General features: G+C 37.0%; 1 protein-coding gene across 10 annotated transcripts in view; it reads left to right on the top strand.

Annotated features, from left to right (window-relative positions):
* Positions 1–17,686, top strand: part of ABCC9 (ATP binding cassette subfamily C member 9) — a 150,517-nt gene that overhangs the window by 25,960 nt on the left and 106,871 nt on the right. For all 10 annotated transcript variants that reach the window (XM_038577022.1, XM_038577019.1, XM_038577024.1 and 7 more), the window contains 7 exons: positions 585–779; positions 3,106–3,258; positions 3,891–4,046; positions 7,597–7,731; positions 9,534–9,696; positions 13,684–13,724; positions 14,605–14,747. In XM_038577022.1, the coding sequence (XP_038432950.1) occupies positions 585–779; positions 3,106–3,258; positions 3,891–4,046; positions 7,597–7,731; positions 9,534–9,696; positions 13,684–13,724; positions 14,605–14,747 (986 nt within the window). The remainder of the gene's footprint in view (positions 1–584; positions 780–3,105; positions 3,259–3,890; positions 4,047–7,596; positions 7,732–9,533; positions 9,697–13,683; positions 13,725–14,604; positions 14,748–17,686) is intronic.

Genomic DNA, 17,686 nt, shown 5'->3' with positions numbered 1-17,686 from the left:
CAAATAACTAGAAAACATAAGTCTAAAAAAAAAAGAAAACATAAGTCTAACACAACTTTAAAATGTGCTGATTACTACTATTGGAGATGGGAAATACTTGGAAGAGAAACAATTTGAAGTTGGGGTTATCTGTTTTGTTTAGCTCGTAGTAAATATCTTATGATCTAGTAACTCCAGAAATCTTGACTAGTCTTTCACATACGACTGTAACCTTGAATTTTGTACTTTACTATCTTTTCCATCCAATGGTATTTGGTAATATTAATGACGTATACACATTTTCCAAACTAAAAATAATTAAAATTAATTTTAATTTGATCTTAAGAATTTTGGGTTATCCTTTGGCAGCTAAAAATAATGCAAAGTGCTTGAAAATCTGGCCTATTTACTCCTCATTCTATTCTATTAAAAGACATTCAGTAGCTACTCTTTGCATGGAATGCAAGGATATAGTTTATGCATACTGTACTTAACACTTAGAAACTTAAAATATCATCAGAAATATCAGAATAATTGCCATAGTTGCTGAGATTAATTGCTGTGCTAGTAGTTTTATTTTGGTTCATTTGTTTTTCTTCTTTCAGAAAAAAGTAGCAGATCATCCAAACCGGACTCCATCTATCTGGCTAGCAATGTATAGAGCTTTTGGGCGACCAATTCTACTTAGTAGCACATTCCGATATCTTGCAGACTTACTGGGTTTTGCTGGACCTCTCTGTATTTCTGGAATAGTTCAGCGTGTGAATGAAACTCAGAATGGGACAAATAACACAACAGGAGTAAGTTTGTGGTTGTTTTTGAAAGGAAATACATTATTGGCAGATTTCATGTAATTGTTACTTTCTATTACTATTAATGTGGTTCTTTGAAGAGTTCAAACAGGCTTATTTACAGAGAATTGAATGTATTTAAAGCAAAGAAAACAATAATTTTCCTTGTAGAGAAAATCATGTGTTTAGGTATTCATTGAATGGATCTGTTCAACAAAATTATTTCTCAGATTCAGAGCCTATAAATATTTAATAATTACTATGCGCCAGAAGCCAGGTTCAGAAATTTCACATTGATTTTCTTTGATCTTTTTAGCAACCCTTCGAAGAATCTTCATGCATAAGTACATGAGGGTTGGCTGAGTCACGTTTTTTTTTAGAAGCCTGTGACCAGTTACATTAGCAATGTGACTTGTAACATGTACATTTTTCTTTTCTTGTATGATAAAAGCCATCACTTTGTTTCATATATATATATATATATTCCTTCTCAGAATATATATATATTCTGATTCTGAGGCTCAGGTTACACAGACCTCTGCCACAGAGAGGCACAGCTAGAAAGAGATAACCAAGTTCCAGATACAGGTCTTTTAATTGCTCTTGCTGCACTGGCTGAGTGTACCTTTTCAGATCCCAGCCATCCCTCTCTGTAACCACTGCTTTCAGGCAGAAGTCATGCCATTTCAGTTCCATTTCATCTAGCTACAGCTAGCTGTCATTTCCTTTTTAAAGAACTTCAAGCTCTTTTCTAGAATATGTCTAATGGAGATTAAATAGATGACATTTAAGCTAAAGTTTGGGCTTGTTTAGAATGTAATGCTTTCGTCTATATGCTAACCCATGATCCCTTCTTGTCAAGGAGGTATCTTAGAATAAAGTGCATGCCTTTGAAAGTGTGTATATATATATATACATATATATATATGTATATATATATATAATCTATTTGCTGTTATTAAGAAAGTCTCAAGTCTTATCATGAACCTCCTAGTTTCTAAGAGCTGATTTCCTTAGGTTCACAGATAGAAACTCTAATCTAGAAGCATCAGTTTTCCTTTCTATTCTCTCAATCTGATTTCCTATCCTTTTTTCCTCCACCTATTACAATTTCATGCATTCTCAAGGCCTACATTAAATGCCACCTCCTCAGTGAAGCTTTTCTGATTGCTCTGGCTGGAATTTGACTCTCCTTTGTACTCTCCAACATGTTGTTTATTTCACCTTGGCACTAGCTATAAATGTTCCTTATAATGAAGCATGTTATTTATGGCCATGCTTATCTTTCTAGGTGGTAAGCTCTTTCAACAGAAGAACTGTGAACTGTTCATATCTGTGTTCACAATGTATAGCTCAGTCACTTGCACATATTGGTGCTCAATTATTATTGAAGTGAACCAGATATTTTCACCATTGAATGCATTTTTGTGATGTTTTGTCCCTACTAGCCTGATTACATTCCATTAATTCCACATAGAATTTTTCTGTCATCCCTCTCCCTTTCACATATTAACCACACGCTTTTCTGAGAAGGAGCAGAACTTACACATTTCTGTGTATCCCCATGAAAGAAGAGGAAGGGACCTGAAATAGAATTTAATGGATCTAAACCTTAAAAATGAAGATTGTCCAGATTGACACAATATACTTATTTAAGTGTTACTTTTCCCTCACTTCTAACCAAGATACCACATACTATTGGTACAAACAAAAAGCAATCAGTTTTGTATTTCCCTATGATGACTTCACTCATATTCCTGCTGAAATGATTTCATAAGTTATGTTTTGTTACTGGAAGTGTCAACGTGGGTGAAATTAATAGCCACATTACATATTTTATAATTTATTTTGTTAATATAAATTAAGATACATGAGAATTAGAGTAAGTCAACTATGTAGAATTATTTTAAATTTGTAAAGCTATAGAAATTGTATTTTTGTTTCATTGGTCTTGCTGACCATCAATGTTGTGGTTTCTACTTCTAAATTACAGTCTAAATTAACTTTAATCTTCAGTTACTACTTCTCAATTTATCTTTGCAGAAAATATACTCAAATTTTTAAAAATTAAAATGTACCTTTTTTCCCTAATCAGGCATTTCCAGCAATCTAAATGATCAGTTTGGGATTTTATGCATTAAACTAGTTTGAATTTGTATCTGTGGACATAATGAAGAAAAGCCAAAATTGCCTTGCTATGGCTCATTCCACTGCTGTATTATAAAGACATTGAGTTTTTATATTTAAAAATCATATGTCATTTAATAAATGTGAACTGTACACCTGGCATATGAAAAGACCAGGTATAATTTATGTCTTTTTCTTTTGGGACAAGATTTCAGAAACCCTTTCATCAAAGGAATTTCTTGAAAATGCTTATGTACTAGCAGTTCTTCTTTTCCTGGCCCTTATCCTGCAAAGGACATTTTTACAGGCTTCCTACTATGTAACCATAGAGACTGGCATTAACCTCCGTGGAGCTCTGCTGGTATGTAAAAGCTTTGAATGATCTTTGTTTTTTGAAAATACAATATGCCATCCAATGAGAGGAGGATAGTGGAGTCAATTTTGTTTTTCATTCTGTTTTTACTTTCGTACTTCAACACTTCTAGAAGCTACTTAATAAAATAAACAGAGCTAATTAGTAAACCCACTGAATTTTTAAAAGCTTTTGTAGTAATTAGAAAACTTTTGGGGCACCTAGGTGGCTCAGTCGGTTAAGCTTCTGACTCTGCATCTCAGCTCAAGTCTTGATATAAGGGTTGTGTGTTCAAACCTTGGGTTGAGCTCCACACTGGGTGTGTAGCCTACTTAAAAAAAAAAGAAAGAAAACTTTTGAGAATTTACATTATTTATCTTTGTTTCAGTTTGTTCTAGAGGTTATGTTTAAAACTGAATATTCATTTTGATTGTATCACCAGAAAATTAAATTTGTATATAGTTGAGGACTGAAAGTAACTATGCTAAAATGAAGATAGTGGTTGACTTAAGGAGATAGTATTCTGGTTTTTTTTCCTTTGTTCTCCAGAAAAATTTAAAGTGTCATCTTTTCAATAAAAGTGAATAGAGTGTTGATTAAGTTTAGAGCTTCAAGTACTTTTTTGTTTGTTTGTTTTGCAGGCCATGATATACAATAAAATCCTTAGGCTGTCTACATCTAATTTATCCATGGGAGAGATGACCCTGGGACAGATTAATAACTTGGTTGCCATTGAAACCAATCAGCTTATGTGGTTCTTGTTCCTGTGTCCCAATCTATGGGCAATGCCTGTTCAGGTAAATCAATATATAAAATATTCTCATTTGCAGAGGAAACAAAACAAAAGGAGTATGAGATATTTAGCTCAATAAAGGGTAAACTTTTTGAATATGCTAGGTTATTATACCCTTTTTAAAGAAGAGAAAGCTGAAACTCAGAAATACTCTGATATAGGTTAAGAAAGGGGTTTGGAATTCTACCTCTTAGGTTCAAGTATTTGCTCTACCGGTTTGTGTTGTGCCCCAGATTGCGAATCTGAGAAAACCACCAAGGAGCCGACACCGATGCAAACACTCGAGGGTTTATTTACAAGCTCGAGCTTGAGTCCAAGTATACCCGACACAGTGGAGCAGGGACTTGGACCCTGAAGGGGGTTACAGCTGGGTTTTTATGGGCTGTTTTAGGGAATTTTCAGAAGGGGTGGAGGAATTTCTTAAGCTCTGTTTTCATTCCAATATGGGACTTTCTGTCTCTGTCAAGGGCATTCTGAGCTCTGTTTTCATTCTGATATGGGACTCTCTGTCAAGGGTGTTCTGCAGTTTTTCCTGTAAAGTTCAGCTCTTATTCACAGGGGCCTGAGATGGCTATACTTGTGCTAACGCTAAACTTGAGGTGGAATGGCCTTAATTTTCTCGGCCTCCACATTTCCCCCTCTCAGAGGAACCTAAGGAAGGACCCAATCATGGGTCCATGCTGGTCTCAGTAACAAGGTCCACTGGTTGGTATTGCTGTCTGAGTACCATGACCTGAACTGCATTGACTCTGTCTTTGACAGAAGCAACTAATTTAGCAGGGTACATGAGAACGACGCAGTCTTAGCTTTAGGGGATTGTCCATGTCTGGTTGGCCTTTCCATTCTGGAACAAAGTCCTTGAGAATGGCGTGTGGGTCAGCTGGCTGGACATGGGTGTAGTGGACCCAGGGAGTAATCCCATTGACCTTGAGAGCGTGGGAGTGGTCAGGATCACAATGTAGGGTCCCTTCCAGCGAGGTTGAAGTGTCTGGTATTGGTATCTCCGGACCCACCCAGTCACCTGGTCGATATCGATGGGGGTCAGGGGTGGCCCGGTTTTGTAGAGGGCTTTCAGCTTAGGCCATACCTGTTCATGGGCTCTTTGTAACATTTGGAGGGAGAAAAGAAATTGGTTATCATCAAACTCAGCAAGCACCTCAGGTTTTAAATTGGGGATAATAGGTGGAGGAAGACTGAACATGATTTTGTAGGGGATAAGTCCCATCTTATATGGGGAGTTCCTCACCCTATATAGGGCAAAGGGGAGGAAAGTCACCCAGTCAGTCTCCAGGGCTAATTTAGTTAAGGTCTCTTTTAATGTTCCGTTTATCTTCTCTACCTGTCCTGAGCTTTGGGGCCTATAAGCACAATGTAATTTCCAATCTGCCCCAAATACTAGTGCCACTCCCTGTTTTATCTTAGAGATGAATCCTGGTCTGTTGTCTGATCCAATTCTAACAGGAAAACCATACCTTGGTAAGATGTCTTCCAGCAGTTTCTTGGTCATGATCTGTGCTGTTTCATGTTTGGTGGGAAATGCCTCTGTTCATCCTGAAAAAGTATCTATAAACACTAGTAAATACCGGTATCTGAATTTTCCAGGTTTTCCCTCAGTGAAGTCCACTTCCCAGTAGGCTCCTGGGCAGTCCCCCCAGAACCAGGTGCCTGGGTTAGATCCATGGGTGGTGGCATTAGGTAACTAGTTAACAAGTCCCTGCTTCGCTGTGTTGGGTATACTTGGACCCAAGCTCGAGCTTGTAAATAAACCCTCGTGTGTTTGCATTGGTGTCGGCTCCTTGGTGGTTTTCTCAGATTTGCAATCTTGGGCACAACAGTTTGCACATGTGTTTAAATCCTCAAAGCATCAGCTTCCTTAACTTTAAAATGGGAGTGATAATAGTATCTGCCTTGTAGAATTGTTGGAATTGGCAGGACTAAATAAGTTAATATGTGTAGCACGTTCAGTGTAGTGCCTGGCATTTCACGGGCATTCAGTAGTTGTTAGTTTTTATCATTATTGACCAAATTCAGGCAAGTCACAGAGCCAAGGCTTGCCCCCTTTCATTTTGACAGACTCTCTTATGGCATTTCTGAAGTAGAGCAATTTTTGTATTCCATCCCATAATTTCAATAGCTGACGTATTCTAAAATGTCACACTTTATTAGGTGATAGGAACACTAACAAGCTGGAGGGCAGTTTCGCTATTTTTTATGGAAAATAGTATTTTAGAAAAGATGTGGGTTTTCCCCCCTAATTGAGTAAAATCACAAAAGAAGTATTTTCAGCCCTTTTCTCTATGTGATGCTGAATATTTTTAGTTATCTCAAGTTTTGCATCCTGTAGAGTTTAAACTGTAGATCTTACTAAATCCACTTGATCACCTATGTCCCTCTGTACCAAGTGGTATTGAAATGCATACAATAGTAAATAAGATATAGTAGTTTGAAAATTTATTTGTCTTTTTAGTTTTAAATGGAAATCCAAGTCAAATAAAAGTGTATATCATGCACAGTGCATGACACAAAGTAAAACTTAAAATATGCTTGGTTTCTTTTTATCAATATGTACTTATATACAGGTCAAGGCTGCCTACATGATATAATTTAAAATGCACCAAAAATCCCAGGCTGCTTCTGGTTGACTGTATCATGAGTGTCGTTAAAGAAGCTTTCATTTTAATTGGAATCCCTAAAAAGCCCAATTGGTCAGGCAGTAAATATGTGCACTTGCCTCTAAAAGGCCACTGTTAGTTGTTATCATTGGCATACACACAAGGGTTAAATGCTTTTACTGCATGGGTGTAGTTAATTAGTTGTCATTTTTAGCCATGATAAACTGAGCTACTGGAGGAAAAAAGTGGGGAAAGAAGATTGCAGGTCAAATCTTTTAAGTTTTTAAAGGAAGAAGAAGAAAGTGACAAACCAGAGATGGTTGGTTTACATGATTCAGCTCTAGATTTTGGGAAATAAATTTAAAAAAGAAAGTGAGGTATGAAATACCACCAACTTTAGCTTCTTCACAATTTTAATGAAGCTTAGCCTCTTGTCATCAAGTGACTTCTGGGGACATTGAGGACGTGAGGAGCTCGGATTATGCCTTTAACCTACAACAACCATCCAGTGCTCACTTACATTATGATGCTGCCTCCTGCTTTCTATCCTTCCTGCCTGGAAAAGCTAGTACAATTCCATGACAATATGGAATGTCAGTTACAGCGGGTGATAACATTGTCAAGAAAAATTTCCTGTCTTTTTAAAAATGTGAAGACTATGTTAGAAGGTCAGAAGCATCAGGGGACCAGTCTGAAGCATCATGCAGTAAATTGGTTTGACACCAGTTGTACAGATCATCAGACTAAAAATAAATTCCTACTACTTAGCATTCCTCAAATAAAACATAGTAAAATCCAACAGTTCTTAGTTGAGTTGACTTCCAAATAAATATACTTATTAATTAATAATTAAGAATTACTACATTTTCACCATATTTCCTTTCATGCAGTGGTCCCCACACTCCTATTCATTTTCCCTTTTCCATATGTTTTCCTTTATAGATCATAATGGGAGTGATTCTGCTCTATAATTTACTTGGATCGAGCGCATTGGTTGGCGCAGCTGTCATTGTGCTCCTCGCGCCAATTCAGTACTTCATCGCTACAAAGTTGGCAGAGGCTCAGAAAAGCACTCTTGTAAGTTAACATCCTTCGGAAACTTGATTAGGAAAATCTAGTAAGCTTTTTTATTTTTAAAATAATAGGAAATTAATACATGCCACTCAGAATCATTTGGAAATTATCATATTTCCTTTCAACTCTTAGGTAGCAAATGTGTATTTTCTGTGTTGCAAAAACACTTTTTAAAAGTGGACTTGAAATGAATGACTTGATGATCTTAGACTCAAAACACCAGAGTCACAAATCCTAATGTTTTTAAGTGCCATGAGGGATGAGATGTTGGATCTTCTTGTAGATCACTTGTCTAGAGAATACACCTAAGTGTGTTTTGAGCCCATTGGATGCTAATTATTGACATAGGATAAATGTATCAAAGAACAAATAAAGCATTGGGTTTGCTGCTTCTGAAGTTAAATTTCCCTAAAATTGAATCAAACCATGTGATGATCTATGAAATTACACAGAAATATTTCAGTGGCAGCTGCTCTGGCTATGTTTATGGTCCACTTGGCAAACAAGAAAAAGCCCAATTATTGATCCTTTCTGGCTTCAGTGTGCCATGAAATCATTTTATTGGACCCAAGAATTAGCTTCTTTTAAGGAAATATTGACAAATAATAAAATTGTTGGCAGCATGTTTAGAAATACAGTTTGATTAAATATGAGCAAGGCTGTCTGTAAATCAGGCGTGACATGTAGGGATGCTGCCCCTGACAGAATTGTTTTCCAAGTTGGTTTCTTCTGTGAAAAGCAAGTTGCATGTGCAGGTGGTTTTTATCACTTGTTTTTCTGCTGCTCCCGGTGAGGTTACTCATTATTTCTGTCTGAGCCATCTCCCTATCTTTACTTCAGGACATGAATAGAGAGGTGAGGAAGAGGGCCACAGAGTGCAGACATGACAATCCTCAGACATCTGTCTCTCATTTAGCTCGTCATACAGTATTCATTGACTCATGTAACAATCATCTGATAGGCACTCAAGACCCTGTAGAGACCAAAAGATGAACAAAAACTGAGCCATTTGCTACTTTTGCTTCCTCCTACCTGTCTTTTGGCCAGTTGTGCTGCTCCTTTTGATAGTTCATGGGTCATAATGTACCTTACTGTACCTTACTGATAATTCTTATACGTGGTAGTAGTGGAAGTTGCAACAGTTGAGTAAAATCTCTTTTCAGTTGATCCAAATTCTTAGCAATTAGTACATCTAATTTAGGTCTTAGACCAGAGCTTATGAAGAAGTATGTAGAAATCTCTTGAAGTTAAAGGTAATAGCCTTGGTTTCAATAAGTATATTATGAAGATGCAATGTGAACACATACAGTGGGAACATACACAACCCTAACTTTTTTTTTACATTCATTGTTTTCTAAGTGTGAGTGATAGTGCTGAGGAGAGAATAAAATGAGTTAGATGTTAGAAGGAGCCACTGGAAGTTTCTGTATCATTTCCCTAAATGTCTGTATATACAGTCTGTAGACATTATTCAAGGAAATCATGTGAAACTTTAAGAAACTGCTTTTATTTAACCCAAAGTGACAGAAACGTAAGAATTTTTAGGTGGAAAGAGATCTGAGGCCATTTCATTCAACTCTTCATTTTAGAGTTGGAAGGAGAAAACACAGAAAGTTTGCCTCCTTCCTTCCACGGGATCTCACAGCCACAACCAGTGGCAGAGCCAGGCAGAAATCAAGATCTGTTTCATTCCTGTGTGATATACGTATATGTGTATATATGTATATACATTTATATATATAGTCCAGCCTCTTTGATTCACTTGTATGTGGCGTGCACTTTTAAAAAAATTCTTTGTTTTATAGGATTATTCTACTGAGAGACTGAAGAAAACAAATGAAATATTGAAAGGCATCAAACTTCTAAAGTTGTATGCCTGGGAGCACATCTTTTGCAAAAGTGTAGAAGAAACAAGAATGAAAGAACTATCCAGTCTCAAAACCTTTGCACTTTATACATCACTCTCCAGTAAGTTGCCATCGCTCTAAGGACCACCAAAAACCATGTGATGTGGCCTATTCAGTTTAGGTTGTGCCCCCTGAGACATTCTACCTATCCTAGGAAGCCCATTTGCTTTCTACATAGGTGAGGTGTTATCCAATAGCCATTAGCCACATGAGCCTATATTTAAATTTAAAGTGCAGGGTTGGCATAGGCTTAGAGTCAGGTAAATCTGAATTTGTTTCCTTATAAAATGAGTGCTTTTGAAGAAAAAAAAAAGATGTGTACTTTTGTCATGTTACTTTGCATCTGAAATCCTTGGTTTCTTCATCTGTAAAATGGGGATGGAGATGAGCATAGTACCTGTAATTGAGACTGTCACATCAGTTACCATTGGGATGAATAGTGGGTTTTCAGTAAAAATTTGTTAAGTTGATTTAGCTATATTACTATTGAGTTCTTATCCTCAAAGATCTTCCAAAATAATCTGTAGTTGTCTTACCTATCTATCTGGGAGTTTATAATATTACATTTTCTTGAAGATTATACTTAAAATGCTAATTTTGAAAATTGAGAAGAAATGTCAATAATTCCAAGTGAAAGAAGTTTCAAGAACTTTTAAATACGGAGCACTTTTATCTTCAGCTATAATTTTTATAAAGTAATTGTTTTAAAAACTGTTTTTTCCCCTCAGAGTGACACTGAGTACTCTCAAGAATAATTAAGTTTATGTTAGTACAATTCTTACAAACTTAGCCAAACTACTCCCACTAACATTTGATTTGGTTTGTGTGTCAGTTTTACTTATCTTTATTGTTCCCAAGACTTTGAACAAACTAAAATTTTGGAGGTTTATATATTGTTTCCTCTCGAATTCTAAACTACTTTAGTTCTTAGAGATTATAAATACTTCTTTTGTAAAATAGATTTGGAGAAAGTATTTCGTTTGTATAGCTCATTTATTCTAGTCCTAAGGTCTGATGCATTAGAAATGAAATGGGAGGAAGATTTTTCTTCCATCTCGGCACCACTGCTAATATGGTATCCAAATGCTAGAAGATGGAAAGATTGGTATCCATTTGTTTATATAGTAGTACAGTAAGCTGGTGACCCTGACAGAGGAATGCATATTTCTCTGTGCAGTGGGCTAAAATACTCATAAGAAGGATGGGTGCAGCCAGAAATAATGACAATAAAAATATATTGAGATACTCAGCCAATTATTGCCATAAGTGGCTTTACACATACCATCTCATTTAACCCTCCCAACATCCAATGATTTAGATTCTACTATTAATTCCATTTTAGATATTAAAAGACTGAGGTGGAGAGAGCTTAAGGAACTTGAATTTCCCTTAAATCATTCACCTAATAAATCACAGAAATGGATTGTTAATCCAGTTTGTCTGTCTCCAGACGTGAGATTTAGTTGGTTTTTGAAAGTTGGATATAAAATGAGAGAAAACAGAGGAGGCCATAATGGGGGAGAAAAACAAATCATGAAGGTAAAAATACAGAGTACATGTATTTATGATAGGCAGCAAGAATTCTTGAGTCAATTGTGTAAAACTCCAGTTGGACCACTTGTAAGATTTATGATCTGATTAAGTACAGTGTTCTTGGTGATTCAGAGCATGAACTATGGGAGTTGCATAGATCTGGCTATAAATCCCAGCTCTGCCTCTTCTTGGCACTGTGGCCTTGACCAAGTCATTTATATCCTCCAAACCTCCATATCTTAGTCTGTAACATGAGGTGATAATAATGTCTACCATGTAGGACTATAGGGAAGATTAAAATAATAAACGATACAAATGCTGATAAAGTTGTTGATTCTATTCTATCCACTATGTCAAATGCTTCAGAACTCATTATCTCATATAAAGCACCTGGCAAATGGTCTAGTGCTCACTAACCTCTGTCAGTTTCCTCATCTAAAATTGGTGTAATAATAATAAATCATTACCACAGGTGTATTGTGAGAATCAAATGAGGCAATGAATGTGACACTGTTTAGTAACTGTTAAAAGTATTCTATAAATAGAAGTGCTTGGATGGCTCAATCAGTTAAACATCTGACCCTTGATCTCTCAGCTCAGGTCTTGATCTCAGGATCCTGAGTTCAAGTCCTGCACTGGGCTCCACACTGGGCTCCACACTGGGCATGGAGCCTACCTAAAAACAAACAAACAAATAAATAAATAAATCATATATATATATATATATATATATAAACATATATGCATCTTATAAATGGTATTTGTAGAGCACCACAAGAAGATAAAAATAATGAAAGAAAAAGATCAACATTTATAACAATAACAGAGTGGTTACTGTTGAGGCTTAGAGGGCAAGCTGACCTGAAATGAAGTCCTGCCTCAGTAACTTGTCAGCTCTCCAGCCTTGGTCAGTATTTGCGGGGAGTCTCCATTTTCTCATCAGGAAGCTGGGAAGTATTAAGAGTATCTTGGGGAATTAAATAAGATAATGTGTGCAAAGTGTTTAGAAAAGTACCTGAAACATAAAAGTGCTCAATAAGTGATAATCTGAAAATATTGTAAAACAAAGTTAAACAGGACACTTACTAGTAGAATTGAAGATCCATCTTTACATTTATGAATCAGTGTTCTTGCCAGTTGAGATAATATCTGGGTGGGGGCGGGGGGAAGAGAAATTCTGTAATTTCCTAGCTTCCATTGCCAAATCGTCATGTACTATTTATGGATTTAATCCACTGGTAAGAGGCAAAAAGACAGTATCATATTTTTTTTGTCTTCACTTTGATGGAATTTTATATGGAGAAGTGAAAAGAACATACAGCTTTGAGACCAGAAAGTTCTGGGTTTAAATCCAAGCTCTATCACCTCTTAGTTTGGAATCTTGCATGCTACTCACCCTTCATAAGCTGCTGCCTCATTATTGTGTAGAATAGTTGTGGTCATTAAATATGAGAATGTATAGAAAGTATTCTTATTGTATCTCAATTATTGTGGTGTGTTAGTGCAGAGCAAGGTGGTGGTGAGCAGTCCGAGAGGCCTGACTACATTGGTTTGAATCCCAGCTGTGTGAACGGAAGCTTCTTGTTCGCACCTTTATAATGGGATTAGGAAGAGTACCCGCTATAATACTTGGTGCAGATTGCTATATAAATGGTTTTCAGCCAAATAGCAGTTGCTCTTGTTCCTCTTCATCAAGGGGAGATTACCTATTCAAAGACGTTGATTATAAAATTAAGTATAAATAATAATGAGGGGAAAAGAAAGAAATACACTTAAAGAATGGAGTAACAATAGCCACAGAAAAGAGGTGGCAGCAGAAACATAGCTCCTCATCTGTGCTGTTAGGAAGCTCAGGGCAGTGTTCGGATTCCCAGTATTGTATAAGAATTCGGATTTGATAACCAAGCCATACCTGGACCTGCAAAGGCACAATCTGATTCTGCATATAATGGTCAGGGTAATTCATGAGAATAGATCATGAGGACTGATGATGATTTTTGGATGGATTCTCTCCTGCATGTCAAGTAAACAAGGTTCCAGCTTCCACTCTGTTACCAATTCACTTAGTCGTTTACTCCTCAGTCCCTAGAATTCTATGGTTTATGAAAAATTTAACTACAAATCATGAACTTCGCTTTTTAATTTTACTGTGACCTCTAAATGCTAGTGTTTTCCTTGCTTCTCCTTCCGCCCCTCACCCTGCTTGTGTTCTCTCTTTCTCTCTCTCTCTCTCTCTCAAATAAATAAATAAAATCTTTAAAAAAATCTGTTTAAAAAAAGAAAAAATATTTTCTGATTCAGACTAATATGGGGGAACTCATAAGACTGTGAACAAGGAAATACCAACTGGGCAATGTATGTGGACTCCAGACAAAATGTTATTTAATGCACTTGTTCCTCTCTATCTTCAAGGGAAGATAGAGATTATTATTAAAGTAATAATCGATGATTAACTAAAGTTACTTAAAATGTTTCACAGTTCAATGAACCTAATGTATTTGATTTCTTTCCACAGTCTTCATGAACGCAGCAATTCCCATAGCAGCTGTTCTCGCTGTAAGAAACTTTCTCTTGCTTTTAGAAATGGAACTAAGTCAGTGTTTAGAAATGATTTAGATCAAGAACGTGTGGTTGGTAATATATATTACTTTACCTCTGCCAGTTTTCTCTTGCAATCCCCATTGTAATCATTCTAATCCAGGGTTTCTCAAAGGTGACACCATAGACTTTTTGGCCTAGATAATTCTGTGTTGGGAGGGGCCATTCCTCTGCACGAGGATGTGTAGCAGCATCCCTGGCTTCTTCCTATTGGATGCTGTTAGCGCTCCCCAGACATTGCCAAGTGTGCCCTGGGGTGCAAAATTAATAGTAGTTGGGGACTAACTGTTGTAATCTTCATGACCTGTTTCCCAGACATTCGTGTATCAGGATAGTGGTAAATCAACAACCAGAAAATTACATTATATTTCAGACTAAAATGACAAACTAGGACTACATTTAGAAACATAAATAACTCTACATTGAACACTAATGTTGGCAAATTTAGTAAAGATCCATAATAGGGACCCTAAAACAATGGAATACCTTCTTTTTCTCTTAGAAAATTTAGTATTATTTGAAAAGGACCCACCTGGTTGTTAAGAATTCTAGGTTCACTTCTCTGTTACCCTCCCCTACTCAGCAATTTGACAGAAATCGATTTCCTAATCTAAATAGAATCTGTTCTGCTCTTCTCACAAGTTTACTGCGGGGATGCCATGTAAACCATTAAGTACTCTACCAATGACAAGTATTTTGTTAGGGATGTAATTTGGATGAAGTAATTGTTCTCAGAGTCAGGATTGGTGTAGCAGAATATGATAGGTTTATAAAATTGAATGTAAGCATTTGTGAAAGTTTCTCCAGCTTTCTCTAAAGAACTTCTCTCTTTGCACAGACATTCGTGACCCATGCCTATGCTAGTGGGAACAATCTAAAACCTGCAGAGGCCTTTGCTTCCCTGTCTCTCTTTCATATCCTGGTCACGCCGCTGTTCCTGCTTTCTACAGTGGTCAGATTTGCAGTCAAAGCCATCATAAGGTATGCCCTGGAATGTCTGAAATTCTTTGCTTGATTATAGAAATGAATATATGCTCGTGGTAGTCAATTTGAAAAAGTATAAAAAAGAACATTAAAATCACTGCCCAGAGATAACCATGTTAAAATTTGAATATGCTACTTTTCAGGCTTTTACAATTGTTTTTAATTAATTAATTAATTAATTAATCAATTAATTTTAAAAGACAACACTTGTTTGTCACCACTGGGAGCACCTGGCCTCCCTACAATTGTTTTTAAATGAAAATAATTATTCCGAAATAAAAAATTTGAGTTTATATAGCTTTTTTTGAAAACGATTTTATTTATTTATTCATGACACACACACACACACACACACACACACACACAGAGGGGCAGAGACACAGGCAGAGGGAGAAGCAGGCTCCATGCAGGGACTAACTTGGGACTCGATCCCGGGTCTCCAGGATCAGGCCCTGGGCTGAAGGCAATGCTAAACTGCTGAGCAACCCGGGCTGCCTAAGTTTATGTAGCTTTTGACTCCTTATTTCACATATTGTTTATTTTTCCCCTCATTAAGATCATGATATTTATTCGATATGCTATAGTCCATTATTTCAAAGTACTGTTCTCTAACTTATTTGCTGATTACCTCCTTATTGGGCTTTAGAGTGTTTCTGCTTTCTACCTAACATAAGTAACATCGAAATCAACATCTTTTTATATATTTAAACTTTTCTCTGATTATTTTCTTTACACAGATTTCTAGAAGTAGGGATGGGATACTTCTAACAGTATCTGTATTTTTAAAAATTTTATTAATTTTTTTATTTTAAACTCCAGTATAGTTAACATACAGTGTTATGTTAGTTTCAGGTGTACAATATAGTGACTCAGCGCTTCCATGTATTACTCAGTGCTCATCAAGATAATTGTACTCTTAACCCCCTTCACTATTTCACCCATCCCCGCATCCACCTCCCTTCTGGTAACCATCAGTTAGTTTTCTATAGTTTTTTTTTTTTCATTTGTTTTTATTGAAGTTCGATTTACAACATATAGTATAACACCCAGTGCTCATCGCATCAAGTGCCCCCCTCAGTGCCCGTCACACAGTTATGCCATTCCCCACCCACCTCCCCTTCTGCAACCCTTTGTTTCCCAGAGTTAGGAGTCTTTTATGGTTTGTCTCCCTTTCTAATTTTTCCCACTCAATTCCCCTCCTTTCCCTTATAATACCTTTCATTATGTCTTATATTCCTCATATGAGTGAAACCATAGGATGATTGTCTTTCTCCGATTCACTTTCTTCACTCAGCATAATACCCTCCAGTTCCATCTATGTGGAATGCAAATGGTGGGCATTCGTCCTTTCTGATGGCTGAGCAATATTCCATTGTGTGTGTGTGTGTGTGTGTGTGTGTGTGTATATAATATCTTCTTTATTCATCTGTCAAAGGACATTGTGGCTCCTTCCACAATTGGCTATTGTGGACTTTGCTGCTATGAACATTGTGGTGCAGGTGTCTCGGTCTTTCACTACATCTGTATCTTTGGGGTAAATACCCAGTAGTGCAATTGCTGGGTCGTAGGGTGGCTCTCTTTTTAACTTTTTTTAAAAAGATTTTATTTACTTATTCATGAGAGACACACAGAGAGAGAGAGAGGCACAGACACAGGCAGAGGGAGAAGCAGGCTCCATGCAGGGAGCCTGACATGGGACTCGATCCCGGGTCTCCAGGATCAGGCCCTGGGCCAAAGGCGGTGCTAAACCACTGAGCCACCCAGGATGCCCTATTTTTAACTTTTTGAGGAGCCTCCATACAGTTTTCCAGAGTGGCTGCACCGGTTTGCATTCCCATCAACAGTGCAAGAGGGTTCCCCTTTCACCACATCCTCTCCCATTTGTTGTTTCCTGTCTTATTAATTTCACACATTCTCACTGGTGTGAGGTGGTCTCTCATTGTGGTTTTGATTTGTATTTCCCTGATGGCAAGTGATGTGGAGCACTTTCTCATGTGCTTGTTGGCCATGTGTATGTCTTCTATGGTGAAATTTCTGTCCATTTTATCTGCCCATTTCATGATTGGATTGTTTGTTTCTTGGGTGTTGAGCTTAATAAGTTCTTTACAGATCTTGGAAACTAGCCCTTTATCTGATATGTCATTTGCAAATATCTTCTCCAATTCTGTAGGTTGTATTTTAGTTTTGTTGACTGTTTCTTTTGCTGTGCAGAAGCTTTTTATCCTGATGAAGTCCCAGTAATCCATTTTTGCTTTTGTTTCTCTTGCCCTCATGGATGTATCTTGCAAGAAGTTACTGTGGCCAAGTTCAAAAAGGGTGCTGCCTGTGTTCTCCTCTAGGATTTTGATAGATTCTTGTCTCACATTTAGATCTTTCATCCATTTTGAGTTTTATCTTTGTATCTGGTGTAAGGGAATGGTCTAGTTTCATTCTTCTGCATGTGGCTTTCCAATTTTCCCAACACTATTTATTGAAAAGACTCTCCTTTTTCCGGTGGATATTCTTTCCTGCTTTGTACAATATTAGTTAACCATAGAGTTGAGGGCCCATTTCTGGGTTTTCTATTCCGTTATTGATCTATGTGTCTGGTTTTGTGCCAGTATCATAAGGTCTTGATGATCATGGCTTTGTAATACAGCTTGAAATCTGGCATTGTGATGCCCCCGGCTCTGGTTTTCTTTTTCAGTATTCCCCTGGCTATTCGGGGTCTTTTCTGATTCCATACAAATCTTAAGATGATTTCATCCAACTCTGTGAAGAAAGTCCATGGTATTTTGATAAAGATTGCATTGAACGTGTAGATTGCCCTGGGTAACATAGCCATTTTCACAATATTAATTCTTCCGATCCGTGAGCATGGAACATTTTTCCATCTCTTTGTGTCTTCCTCAATTTCTATCAGAAGTGTTCTGTAGTTTTTAGGGTATAGATCCTTT

The sequence above is a fragment of the Canis lupus genome, chromosome 27, assembly GCF_011100685.1.
Source record: "Canis lupus familiaris isolate Mischka breed German Shepherd chromosome 27, alternate assembly UU_Cfam_GSD_1.0, whole genome shotgun sequence".
In the NCBI taxonomy this organism is placed as follows: Eukaryota; Metazoa; Chordata; class Mammalia; order Carnivora; family Canidae; genus Canis; species Canis lupus.
This window is presented reverse-complemented; position numbering and strand designations above follow the sequence as displayed.